This window comes from Tubulanus polymorphus, chromosome 5 (assembly GCF_964204645.1).
Source record: "Tubulanus polymorphus chromosome 5, tnTubPoly1.2, whole genome shotgun sequence".
NCBI lineage: Eukaryota > Metazoa > Nemertea > Palaeonemertea > Tubulaniformes > Tubulanidae > Tubulanus > Tubulanus polymorphus.
In genome coordinates, this window is record NC_134029.1 from 12,470,866 (window position 1) to 12,485,168 (window position 14,303).

General features: G+C 36.7%; 1 protein-coding gene and 1 long non-coding RNA gene across 3 annotated transcripts; one reads left to right on the top strand and one right to left on the bottom strand.

Annotated features, from left to right (window-relative positions):
- LOC141905893 (uncharacterized) lies at positions 1-5,352 on the top strand. Its single transcript, XM_074794976.1, has 8 exons — positions 1-77; positions 1,074-1,126; positions 1,966-2,036; positions 2,123-2,194; positions 2,504-2,588; positions 2,764-2,812; positions 2,895-2,995; positions 3,659-5,352. The coding sequence occupies exons 2-8, from the start codon at positions 1,079-1,081 to the stop codon at positions 3,788-3,790; spliced, it is 558 nt and encodes a 185-aa protein (XP_074651077.1). The 5' UTR covers positions 1-77; positions 1,074-1,078; the 3' UTR covers positions 3,791-5,352.
- A 4,725-nt stretch (positions 5,353-10,077) lies between these two features.
- LOC141906093 (uncharacterized) lies at positions 10,078-12,107 on the bottom strand. Of its 2 annotated transcripts, none has more exons than XR_012619303.1 (3): positions 12,040-12,107; positions 10,748-10,885; positions 10,078-10,667 (listed from the first exon to the last, which is right to left on the bottom strand). It is a non-coding gene; the product is annotated as an uncharacterized LOC141906093 (long non-coding RNA). The 2 variants fall into 2 exon arrangements; XR_012619302.1 differs by having other exon boundaries at positions 10,748-10,888; positions 12,040-12,105.
- Between the last annotated feature and the right edge of the window lie 2,196 nt (positions 12,108-14,303).

The following is a 14,303-nucleotide window of genomic DNA, read 5'->3' on the forward strand; positions in this document are numbered from 1 at the left end:
GCACCGAAGTGTGAAAACTATATGCACAGAGACTGCTGCAAGAGTGCAGGAAAAAAGTGTGCTCTTCACAATATCCTGTAAGTAATCATCCGATTGATTGATTTGTAGATAGATGAAATTTATCTGAAATTTATCTCAAGTGAGTGGTGAGAATTATATATATATATATGGTGTATCTGCACATATTCTGTCTTTTATAACACGTTCTCAATATACTCGTAATGGCTCAAGTCCATTATAGCATTAAATAGTTCCAGCAGAGACTTATCACATTGGAACGGTATTTGGAATTAATCCGCCAATATTGGACTGATTGAATCTTACGACATTACGCCATAGGGACGTGCGAACATACCGACATACCGACAAACCGACGAACCGACAAACCGACGAACCGACAAACCGACGAACCGACATACCGACGAACCGACATACCGACGAACCGACAAAAAGACAAATCCGTGCGTGGATTACCCTTATATAAAGTGGCTGGGATCGAGGGGCTGCGTGGTTGCGTGGATTACCCTGGTTATATAATGTGGCTGGGATCGAGGGGCTGCGTGGTTGCATGGATTACCCTTATATAATGTGGCTGGGATCGAGGGGCTGGGTGGTGCGTGGATTACCCTTATATAATGTGGCTGGGATCGAGGGGTTGTGTGGTGCATGGATTACCCTTTTATAAAGTGGTTGGGATCGAGGGGCTGTGTGGTTGAGTGGATTACCCTTATATAATGTGGCTAGGATCGACGGACAGGGTTTTTCCGTGGATTACACGTGGCTGGATCGAGGGCATACGAGTTTGTCGGTTTAACGGTATGTCGGTTTGTCGGTTCGTCGGTTTGTCGGTATGTCGGTTCGTCGGTTTGTCGGTATGTCGGTTTGTCGGTTTGTCGGTTTGTTTTGAAAAATACGCAGCCGAATTACTCCTTTTCTAAAAATGTATCCTTGAGCGGGAACTATTCCACGCTATACTGGACTTGAACCCTGGTAAGATTTTATGATGGCTTATATGATGGATTTAATGGACAACTATGAAAGTGTATTTAATTGAGAATGGTTTTCCATTTTAGGGGTGATGAAACCATTTCTACTGAAACCAGGCACATTATGGATCGCGTTGTTGGTGAGGTAGAGCATTTTTTGTGAATTCTGTCAAATCAATCCTATCGGATCTTTTCATTTGAAATCTTCATTTAGAGTACCAGATCTATTTAAGGACTTGAATTGTTGTGTTAATGAATATACATAATAGGAGGCTAAACTTTGCCATAATTTTTCAGTTTAAGATAGTTGCTAATTCGTAAGTATTTTTTGGCTCACACCAAATCATGTGTATACAAGTGACGCATGCACATGGTTTCTGTTTTGATTTTCACACCATTTAATTTAATGTGAGTGGTTTAAATTAATTCGAAAATAACAGTTGGTATTATTTGTCAAAGGGTATATATATATATTTACATCTTGGTGTATGTGCACATATTCTGCCTTTTATAACACGCTATCAATGTGAAACACATGTATTTACTTTAATCTCTGCAGGTGCTTTAGCGTATGTGTCTGTGTGTCTGGAAGACACATGGACCAGTACACTATTGATATCTTAACAAATCATATATCATATTCTTTGATTATCCCGTGATCAGTTTACGGTCTAGGTATTGTGTCATTGCTTTTTAGCCAACTAGTCCCAGCGGGCTATGAAGGTTCAGTTTGTAGGTCCGTAGACAGAATCCAGTTATTTAAGGAAGTTTTACAGATGCTGCGGTAGACAGTTGATAGTTAAGCACTTCAAACCAGCTCCCAAGTGGGCAAAGTGGGCCTGCACCCCTAGTCTTAGTGTATTTTTCTAATTCTGCTACACTATGCTTTTACGCTATGTATGTAGTGAAATAATCATGTAATATCCATAAAACCCCTGTGTGATCACATTAATTGTATCGTTTTTCTTTAACATTCCAGTTGAATGCAGACACTCATCATATTGATCAATGTGCGCAACAAATATCTGATAAGATTAAAGCTAGTAACAGGTAAGCCATACTATAAACTATAACTGTAATGGTTTGCAATTTCCACACGTTAATTCATACCAATATCTCATTCCTGAATATTTCAGCTCTGATCAGGGTGACAGCAACGCTCACAAGCAGGGCGTGGAAGGAATGATGACTCTTATTAAGACAGTGAAGTGAGTAGTCATGATGAATGTACAGTCCACCCCGATATCCCGCCCTCCCCGCCTACCGCCAGGTTTTCTCCATGTACATCTCAAAACACCTCCGATATACCGCCATACTCTCTATAGTGTCATACTCTCTATACCGCCAAAATCGTTCTGCACTGATGTGGGCGCAGTATACCAGGGGTTGACATTAGTGGTAAAGCAAAATTATTTTGATATTAGACACTGGTATCAAACTGCCTCAAGCTTTATTGTATTTAATCCTAATGGTCTAAGAGCAGTCAATGGTAAAGTATGAATCATTTTTACTTACAGAGATGTTTCGCAGCTAGAAGATAAGCAATTAACTTATTTGGTTATGCAGAATGAGTGCTATTTGAGGAATATTTTCCAGGGAAAGGTAGTGTACTTAAAATAATCATATATACCAGTCATTAGCGATTAATTTTGTGTTCAGGTGTCGTACAAAACTATCTCTCTAAGGTATTATATTAGTCTTCCATGACTGATATGTATCACAGTATTCATTACTTGTAGTCAACAGTAATGCTCATTTTATATATATATACTTTTAGACTAAATGTCGACGCCATGAAGACTACAAGAATGGCGGAAAGAGCAGGCGTAAGTTGAAAATTAAGTACAATAACCAGTAACTAATACCCTGGTAACCAAGTGTTTATGTGCCTTGCTTACTGTATTTCAGGTAACTTGACCTTGCAAGTACCAATCACTTTGTACAGTGATGCGCAATGTGATGTAATAATAAAGGGATTAATGGACATGTTTTGCCCAACTGATACGAAGGTTTGTATATACCGGTAAAGCTTTAAGTAATTTACCCTAGTATATCAAATATTGCGTATGTAACCCACTTAAGTGAGCCATTTCTGTGTAGACGAAATATTTTGGGTTGTTTTAAATATGCTTCAATGCTTGTCTCGCTATGTTCACCAGGGGTTGTTTAATAGTAGATGTTCCATCCTCCCCCGGCAGGGTTCGTACCCGATGGCATTGGCACAAAACCCTGCCACACTAGACTGAGTGCGCAGCTACCAGGCAGCTTAGATGATGACATTATTAGCAAATCAGATATCCCGGGTTTTCCCATTCTTAGTTGTTCCGTGAAATTTACCTCCGCGATTCTACAACAAGCAATCTGATTGGTGCCGTAAGTTTTCGCGTGGCAAAGCTGCACACCCGGTCAAGTGTGGCAGGGGTTTGTGCCGTGTGGCTGAGTGAAGCGATGCCATCGGGTTCGAATCCCTGCTGTGGGAGGATGTAGATGTACCTGCATATATTGTTATATTTTGTATGTACTGCATTTTAATGTCATTGATTCCTTAATTTGTTCACAGGGGGCATTGAATATTGAAATTGTCTGATTGCTAAGCATTTCAGCGAATGTGCATGTTGTCTCTTAACACTTTGTTAGCCCGACCTCACCAAACTTTTGAATTATATTTTCAGTACATGGATTATGTGTTTCGAGTTTTGTTGCCAGAAACACTGATAAAGATCTATATGGAGGTCCATCAAACATCACATGAACTAGCAGAAGAACGCTTGGCCGATGCTCTTTTGGGAAGTGAAAGTGATTAAGACACTGAAAGCTGATCAATTGCCATATCTATAGTCGTTATTACGAGGTTCCACTGTTACATGATTGAAGTGTATGTTCCATCCATGCTTTTCGTAATTGACTTTGTGTTTTACATAGAGCAAAATATTTTTCATATACGTGGCAATGTACGTTGTATATTATAATTCATTGATACTGAAACAAAGTAATTTTGTATTGGTATATTAAGTATGTTGAACTGTTCTGACAATCACATATCACTGATGTTTTTCATATTCTTTTTTATTGTTTGGTGAAAACGAAAACATTCAAATAATGTACGTAGAGTAGGTATTGGGTTAGGAAAATTTTATCAACAAAACAAACGTCCGTTGTGTTTTGTCTTTTATAAGCTTCGAGAGAACTAAGTATCAGTGGATAGAAAGAGGTACATGTATATAATATTCCTGTGTATATATTTTTTAATGTCAACGCAGAGGGATGTAAAATTAGAATCTTGTAAAATTGACATGTTCATTTTAAAAGAGATTATACATATGGTTATTATATTAATTTGGTCCTTTAGATGTAATATGCATTTGTATGTTTACTGATATATTTTATATGATAATAGAGCATAATTCAGACACATACATAGATGTACTGGCCATATCTTTTATCCTATTTTTATCAAATGTCAAAATGCTCAATAACATATTAAATCATTTCATACTTATAACTACATATCTAGCTCTGTTTTCGAATAGATCTGAAGTTAACTAGTCTACATATCATATAACTCAATAAAAAGTCTAATTCACTTAGGCTTAGATGCATGAAATCAAAATATTTGATATGCGTAGTATGAAAACTTGGGCCTAGTCAAATGTTTACACTAAATTTGGCTAAATGAAATAGATTAAAATACTTACCTGTAAATATCAGCGAATAGAAAGAGTAAGATATATAAAATTCATGTGTATATGTATCGAGAGATTTAAAATCTGAATAACTTTCTGAGTCACTGCGACTATATATCTACCCTTGGGCTAGCTGGTGTCAGATGGCCTAATATTTAATTAAATACAAACTATTCGTGCAATCGATCGCTATTACTCGTCGATTACTGCACGCTATTACTACCTTGTTTGAGTGTATCGTCAAACCGCCAGATTGTATAACATTGATAATGGATAAGTTTGTTTAATGATAATAGTGATAAATATCAATTGAGCAAGATGGTAGATACACAGGTGCTCACAGTAATTCACAGTTTTAATTCGACTGATTTTCCTGAAAATTGAGACAAAACAACGTGTTTGCCGATAAATAATCAAAGTAAAATAAAGTCTGCCTTTCCGTCTGCCATCTAAACTTCGCATCAATGAAAAACTGATATTATCAGATTGACACATGCATTTACAATAAAGAATATATGTGAAATTAAGTGTTGCTAAATATTTGTAATATGCTCACACTATACATGCTACGTTTCACAAGTACGATCGTCTTTCCAGTATGCATAGCAATTTAGTTATTTTTTGAATTACACTACTTATATTTTCTAGACGAATCATTTGTAGTGCATTTATGAATGACATAAATAAAGGTATTTTGTATTAATTAAGTTTGGTTTCAATTGTTTTTATGCCATTCTTTGTAACAAGGCTACGTACGTTGCTGACGAGCAAAGAAGATTGCATACAGATCGTTGCAATTCCTAGATACGATTCCTGTCAATTAAGTTCTCTCTATGTTTGTTGTAAAAAATACGTTCTGGATCTGGAACTTGGCAATAAGCAAATGAAACATGGTGTATAGACTGCCAAAAGAACTATCGTTTCAAGAGCATCGCCACTAGGAATAATCATCTAGAAATTCGAGGAAAAGCTGTGCGATTTGTTAGGGATAAGTGAATAACTTAAATTTCACAATTTTCAAAGATTGCCCTAGCTACGCTTATAGGGGTAGGAGATAGAAAATATCTATGCACGTTGTATGTATATTCGAAAGAATACCCACAATGAGCTAGTTTTTTTGTAATTTATACATGAAATATCAAATTAACATATAACTGAATAGTGCATGGAGATTTCATACACTAGTTTGTTAGTTATTCGAATCAAATGTTTCGTTGAAAGCACTGGCTTGAAATTATGTTTTTGTTGTTATAATTTTGAATATGAATAAACGGTTGTAGGTAAAAATCCCCTGGGTAAAAATCCCCTAGGTAAAAATCCCCAATTATTCAAAGTAGGTAAAAGTCCCCCACCTTTTGAATGGAGTCCAAATTAGATACAATTTTAAGGTCAATTTATTCGTATTAATATATTCTATTTATTATTTACCTTATAATTGCGTTACATAGAAATATCATGTATAGAAGTTATCGCATTTCAATGAAAAATACAAAATTAGAAGTTAATTAATTCACAAAATCGCATCACAATAAAAATTACAAATTGGTTGTTCATTAATACTGTATCGCACAAAATATAAGTTAAAAAGAAAACAATCGCACAGTTCAAACATATTATGATTTTAATTTTCAAAAAGCACTCTAAATTAAAAGTCTATTTATAACGCACAGCTTAAATAATATATCACAAGTAAAAAATGGCTCATCAAATAGGTAAAAGATATTACATTTTGAAGTTTAAAAAGTATTACAAATTAGAAGTTAATTAATGTACAAAATCGCATCACATTGTAAATCACATCGCACAGTACTGCATCGCGCAAAATATAAGTTAAAAAGAGGTCATCGCACAGTTCAGTTTTATTTTCAAAAAGTACTCCAAGTTAAAAGTTACTTTAGTTAACGTTTATCAATTCTAATTTCCAAGCGGAATGTTATGACCCACACCACGCAGGAAATCGGCCATATTCAAATGTCCATCATTGTATTGTCGACACAGTATTTTTAATCGTTCGTGTAACGGACGATGGATGTTGCTAACCCGTCGTTGTGGAACTCCACCGATGGCGTTTTCCATTATCTTGGTGCTTGTGACACTCTGTTCCATTTGAATGGTACGGATGGCGCGCCATATAGAAGGGTGTTTGTGCCCAATCAAATTGCGGAATCTGTTGTTCCATCCTTCTGAAACATTATTAGTTTTGGGGTCAGAGTTTAAAGTTGCTCGATTTACGTTCCATCTCTCGGGTGCGAATCTCGGAGCAATTCTCCGTATTATGTGTCGATTCTCTTCTCCGATTCTTCTTTCCCTATATGTTCCATTAACATATGTCGCATCGAAGTAGTTAATAAGAGGATCACAACCATCTGGGGCAACATCTCGTAGATGTTGCATTCCCGCCACAACATCCGCAGTGGGAAGAAATGCCAAACCATCAAGCCCACAGAATAACTTGAAATCGTCCTCATTCTGATACCTGAATACATAAGAGTAAATGAGTCAACAACAATTTGTACAAAATCATTCAATTATTTTAAAAATTAAAAAAAGGTCATTTTCTTACCGATTTGCCATCCCGAGCTCTTGTATCTTGCGCCAGGTTGATTGTCTTAGGTGATAAAAACAACCCTGAATCTGCAGTGCATCGCCGAAGACAGCTCTTAACGCGTGATGAACATCTCAAAGTCCACTATAACTGTATCGGGATCAATACCATCGACATTTTCACTGATGGCATTGAACAAATCCTCGTATGTACCTTCTGACTTCCGCTGTAAGAATGTGTACACTAAAGGAACTGTTATATTGTCAACCAAAGGAGCATGGATGACATACACCTGAGAAAAAAGTGGTGGTGCCATCGCAAAGTTCACAAAGGATATTGGTGAGGAATTAAAAACTTGAAAGCAGCAAGCGGAAAACAGTTCGATTTAAATTTTTCGTAATTCAAAGTAAGCATAGACAAAGAGCTAACGGTTGTAGTTAAAAGCCCCCTCTGTAAAAATCCTCTAGGTAAAAATCCCCAAATATTCAAAGTAGGTAAAATTCCCCACTTTTCAATGATGTTCAAGAACATTTCAAAGCAAAATGTTTCTGAAATTTTATTTATTTGCAATGAGATTGAAATATGTTTGAACTGTGCAATGAAATCTTTCGTTGGGGTGAATTAGTTAACTCTTAGAATAAGATAAATTGTTAGAATTAATAAGAATAATGAACTTATTATTCTTTATATCGTACAATTCGAACTGCAATGGTATATTTTTGAACTGTGAAATCGTGTTAACTTGTATTTCAGCTGTGCGATGCCATGAGTTAATAGAAATAATGAACGTTTAATTTGAAATACTTTAGATTCAAGCTAGTGCGATAAATTTTAAATGTGCGATGAACCCTTTCATTAACTGCTATAACTTAAAGTACTAATTTGGTATTAATGAACTGTTAATTTGTTGTAAGTTTTAATGCAATTAGTGTATACTATAGTTTGTACGCTCGTGATATCCTTATGGTTTTCCACGGTAAAATATAAATAAATTGGATATGTGTATCTGAATTAATTTACCTCAAATTGTATCACTTCATTCAAAAGGAGGGGGATTTTTACCTACTCTGAAGAATTGGGGATTTTTACCTAGGGGATTTTTACCGCTAACCAGAGCTTACAAGCCATTATACATTGAACCTTATTTAATCTAGATGACCCCGTAATTCCTTCAATTACGTACGTACACAATATGATCACGGAAAGCGTACCAGGTGATAACGAATAATTACTCGGCCACTATATATTGATATTACGAATCGATGTATTTAATTCGGTTATCTAAACTCAGTCTACAATTCTTTAAATCACTAGTTAATTAAAAGGGTTAGGGGTAAAAAAAATCACCTAGTTAAAGATCCCCTATAGGTAATGTCCCCTCGGTGAAAAACCCCAATTCTCCAAAGTAGGTAACCCCCTACATTTTGATTTGGAGCGCAAGTAGATACAATTTTAAGGTCAATTTATTCATATTATTTACGTACTTCTACGAATCTACGAGCAATTATCTGAAATTCAAACCATAGAACCACAGGGGCTCGTTTCAGAGTTGTAGATTATGTAAAAACGATAATCTGTTAATGCAATGTATATAGTATATGTAAAATAACTTTATATATTATATTATTTTATATATACTATATACATTGGATTAACAGATTATCGTTTTAACATTACCTACAACTCTGATACGAGCCCCTGTGCATAGCACAGGTGGATCCGTTTCATTTATGATTGTGCACTAAAAAGAACAAATTGCTGCTTATACCATAGCTAGAAATGTCTTCACATTGCTTAAGACCATAAAAACACCTTTTAGCAACAATTCTACTTGACCTCCCTACCATGTCGCCAGGATCGAGGTTCCCAGCGCCTAGTTTTGCCTGTGCACAATTCGAAAGAGCGCTTTGAAAAGGGTACTCCCAAAAACTTGGTGATCTTTCATTGTATTTCCAAGTGACCATTTCATTTGAATAACCAACACTCTCGTAAAACCATCAAAATTGTCAATTTGTTTATGTTCAATATGCTGCAAATGCAATATCTTTTTATTTCTCCAAAAACAACTTGTCATTTCTTCAAGTCGATCACGGAGTGGGGTTTATCACGATCTAGGCGCTTTTTTCAGATTAATTCAAAAGACGCATGAATCTTTTCTGCCATGTTTACAGTGATAACCCTTATGGCCTTATCCCCAGTGATCCTGACAAGTAAGCGTTGATAAACGTTGCATTTTACGGTACTTGATGGGCCAGCCAAAGGTTTCTTTGAACTTTTTGGTTGAGTGAATTCTCTACAATTTTTATCTTTTCGAAATTTCAAACCTGAACTCAGTTCACAAAAATTCCCCTGACGTCAATAATCATAATTAGATAAAAATTACACAATATGTTTTTGACAAATATTTATTAATATATGTAATAAAAATGTGCATTTTTTATTAAAATTGTTAGATGGAAGATGGGAAGATTGTTAGATGGGAAATTCAATGATTTTAAAGCAGGGCCACATTCAGGCATCGGCTACTGGCAGCTCTAGTACCTGCATTGATTAAAGTAGGTCTGTAAACGAATTAATACGGTATGGGAGAAAATGGCCTCTATATCCTGCAAGTCTGGTCTGGATTTTTCGCCGATGAGTCAACAGCCGAAACTTCGTAGTTTGATTTTGATAAATTCCGTCGTATAAAATTGTTATGTGAGATCAAATGTAATAAATATAGAATGTGTGAAGGGCTGGGATCACCTGCAATCTCCATTTCCTTAGAAACAAAATCCACATTGGAATCAGATAGATAAAACGAAAATTTCCATACAAAGACTTTATTATTATTCAAGCTTTATTTTCATTTTTCAATCACATATTCAATCTATACATGCCACTTGTAAAAAAAATAGAAATAAGGCAGTTGGATGATACATGCTGTATACTGCTATATACACATCTACCAGCTACATAACCTCATATTTTAACGTTAACCTGATACTAATTAAAAGTTCATCATTATCATACCAGTCCCCAAATTAATCAGCCATTATAAAGCATCAACCAAGATTACAGTTTGATAATCATTATGTTTATAACTCCAGAGATGTTTACAAGGAAGTCAATCCAAAGTCAAATTTGGTTAAGTGCTCATAATGATAAGTCAAAGTGATGTTTGAAACATAAATACTCAAGTCACAATCTGTATTTCTAATATGTATTTATAATCAAATCTGCCAAATGTAAGTGATCATCTGGATAAGTCGTCACTTTTATCACAATCCCCAAAGTGTCGAGTTAACCGTGGTTAACTGTTTTAGTTGAATCAACACATCAAAAGGGACTCCCACCCTACGGTCTTATAATCACTCGATACGGTTCAGATACGGTTCAGAAGAAGAGTTAACAGCGTGATAAGTCTTATTGGTTCCCACTCTGTTTCTCTGTTTGTAGTTTTCTGTCAGTATGCTGCAAGTAGATAAAAAAATGTATGTCAATTATCAAAATTTTATGTGATTTTGTATAAATATGTAATAATGAATACTCACAACTGTTCACAGCATTTCTTCTTTATGCTCGCCAGTTCAGCATTCATCATAACCTGGTAACATATTATCTGCCAATCCATTTACTTATAACCCTAGGAGGCACTGGTGGTCGACTCAATACGAAAACAGCAATCTTCCCTGCTAATAAAAACGTGGACAATACATAAATGTCTATTATGATGGGCGTCACCAGGATTTTTTTGGAGTTCATTTTTAGGAATAAGGGGGTCTGGGTGTCCTCCCCAGAAAATTTTGTGCAAGCAGGCGTGTTCTGGTGCAATCTGAGGCCGATAGGTAGACTGGTTCCCGTTTATAGGTAGACTGGTTCCCGTTTACTTTGTCTTTGCATGTATTGATTTTATTTTGCTAATTTAGCAAATGCAAACCATGAGCCGACGTTCGTCGACGTTTGAAAATTCAAAAAAAGGGGGTTCGTTTTAACTACCGAATCCCCCTAGCGACGCCCATGATTACTGATACACACACAGGCCCAGACTGTGGTATTAACTTTAACCCGGGGGCCAACTCAATTAAGAAAAAAATTAATGTGCATGATCACCCAGACAGCATATTTCACAATAACAGATGTACACACTCTCACGAGCAGTTTCCAGCAAAAAATAAATATCTCCTATCTGTCCAGCAAGTAAGTAAGAAATGCTTGTGAAAACCAAGCAATGTGACATGTGACAATATAAGCATCCCAGGGGCAGATCCAGGCTGGGAAAAATGGGGTGGGGGTTCACTTTATATGACAAGGGCATTTTATCGTTGTGAAAAGTGTCCAGTCGCATTGAGTGGGGCAGGCGCGACACACCACTAAGCTGCAGACTTTTGTCATATGCTGAGATCATTTGTAGGGTGGAATCTTTTGTAGTGAGATTTTCTAAAGGGCTGGTCAGAAAAGGAGTTGCAACCCTGGATCTGAGCATCCCTCAAAACAAGTTAGACAATCCCGTCCGAAAAACTCCCAGTAATTTACTCTACATACCATACCGGGGCAAGTTGGTAGGCTCCAAAAGTTACCAAAACCATTGGCATTGCCATTTGGCCAGTGTCTATTTCCAAAGACGTTGGACTGGTTCAACGTCCCTTTGGTTTTGGAGATGATATCGATGATTTTGAATGATAGGACCTAAACATGCAGTAAATTAGGACATGCAAAAAATTAGCCAGTTTTGTTGAATAAGACAAGTGACGTGAAAAACATGACAGAGCAGATCTTTACACGGACTTGACACAAAACGATTTTGACCTCAGTATCCTAGGTACTGTCTTTTTATATATAGTACCTAGGATACTGGGGTCAAAATCCTTTTTTCAAGTCCCTGTGGATCTTTTAGTTAAATGTTTAAATTCCAAAGCGGAACCAAGAAGTGACAGCGTAGCGCAGCGCACCTAGAGCGGCGCGCAGCCGTGAAGGTTGAAAATGACACCCTCTAGCGGTTCCTTGTTTGATGTGGTTCCTCGAATGCTACCCCGACACACGTCGATTCGTCGATGTTTACGGCTCGACAGTGCTTTTAAAATCTAAAGTAGTAAATTTCCAGTGTATCGGTAATATGATTTGATGAGGAAAATGGGCTATTGTTAAAATCACTGTTTGAAGACCGCGACTGAATTTGAAGTCTGCCGCAATAAATTAGTTCATTTATACTTGAATTGATAATCGAAGTGACAGTCGGCCTGCGGGTTGATTTCGGGATGACGACTCGAAAAACATGTCGCCCCATTGAATGGGGCTAAATTGTCGATGTTTACGGCCCGACAGCGCTTTTGTAACGATGATTCGTGAAAAAACACGCGGGCTATTTGTAGATCTCAGTGAGCTGAACGATATTATATGGATTGTATATGAAACAGCGGTAAGGTAACAAAGCCTATGTTCTTTTGGTAAAAATAGTGTGGAAGAAAATAATAATAATAAATATAGCTGCAAAGCAGCGATAACGGGTTTTCTGCACAGTCTTAGAATCCTGTTCAACGGTGGATTTCGACGAAGCATTTGATAATGCACAACATCAACCATTACTAAACAGGCTCCATGGAAACAGTAACCATGATAGGTCGCTCAAATGGCTCAGCAGTTATCTCTGAACGAAAACTTGTAGCCGAAATCAACGGAACACCTCATCTTGGAATAAGTCGATCTAACTAGTGGAGTCACGCATGGTAGTATCCTGAGTTGTCTTCTGTTTATTGTCCTGACAAATGGCATACACAGTAATCCAACATATACCTGACCGAGTAAATTTCCAAATCGACCTTAACGCGCTGTTCGACCAAAAAACTTAATGTTCCAACAAGAAAATCTTGTTCGAATGAAAATAATTCTGTTTGATAGAACAATACGCTTTTTGCTTGAACCAAAAATTTTCTTCATTCTGACAAAAAATGTGTTCGAACAAAAAGCTATGTTATTGTTGAAATGAAAAAAAATTTGGTTGAGCGAAAACAATTTTTTTCGAACAAATGTTTGAATGAAAACGATTCTGTTCGATTGAACAAAATACTTAATACTTTCGGTTCGGAGAAAAAACTTTTTTCAATATACTTGTTCGAACGAAAAACTTAATGTTCTGACAAGAAAATTCTGTTCAAATTAAAACGATTCTGTTCAATTGAATGATTGTTCGAACGAAAAACCTTTCGTTTGGACAAAAAAAAGTTTGTTCAACTTTGTTCTAACGATTTTTTCAAATTGGTTCAATTGTATAGAATATTATTGGTTCGAACGAAATAAATTTTGTTCCGACGAAAGAATTTTCAAGCGAAAGGTCTTTTGAACGAAAGAAAAAGATATTTCTGGTGCTCCGCAGTAACTTAAAGCCAGACGTAGGTTGTTCTTGTGACACGATGCGATCCTCGCGTTGCATCGCAAGTTTCGATGCAAGTCGCTTGCAATACGATTGTGTGCAACTAGTTTCTGCCAGTCGCAAGAGCGCGTCGGTTGGTTGTGACAGTCGTGTCGCGTCGCAGAAAGTAGAACACCTACGACTCCATGTGACTGGCGTTGCTGAAAGATGAGGACGCCAGTGATATGACGACTGAGTTTCAAGTCGTCGAAACGTCACGATATGTCGACATATTCATGTCGAATTGATGCGATATATCGACATGAATATGGCGACTTGTCGAGTAGGAACGCAACAACTCGAGGCCCTTTATCGCTTCCGTAGATCTTTCATTGAGTAGGATCACTTGAATGATCGCTTTAATATCACTCTAAAAAAAAAGAATCTGCCAAAATGACCTTAATATTCGACACTATATCTACGGAAGCGATAAGGGGCCTCGGAGATGACGCGTTCCAACTCGACAAGTCGCCATATTATTGTCGACATACCGCGATGTATCGCGTCAAGTCGACATGAATATGTCGATATATCGTGACGTTTTGACGACATATTTCGTTTTCTTAACCATTTTCCTCGCGACAAGTCGACATATTCATGACGACTTGAAACTCAGTCGTCATATTACTGGCGTCCTCATCTTACATTTAGACATGTCTTCAAATGACGGCTTGTCCCGTGGAAAATGAGCAAATAAGCGA

Bases quoted from the DNA above. Each gene is read 5' to 3' on its own strand.
- LOC141905893 (XM_074794976.1), top strand. From the start codon at position 1,079: ATGAAACCATTTCTACTGAAACCAGGCACATTATGGATCGCGTTGTTG. The intron at 1,127-1,965 runs GTGAGGTAGAGC...TTAACATTCCAG, and splicing joins CATTATGGATCGCGTTGTTG to TTGAATGCAGACACTCATCA. The intron at 2,589-2,763 runs GTAGTGTACTTA...ATATACTTTTAG, and splicing joins GGAATATTTTCCAGGGAAAG to ACTAAATGTCGACGCCATGA.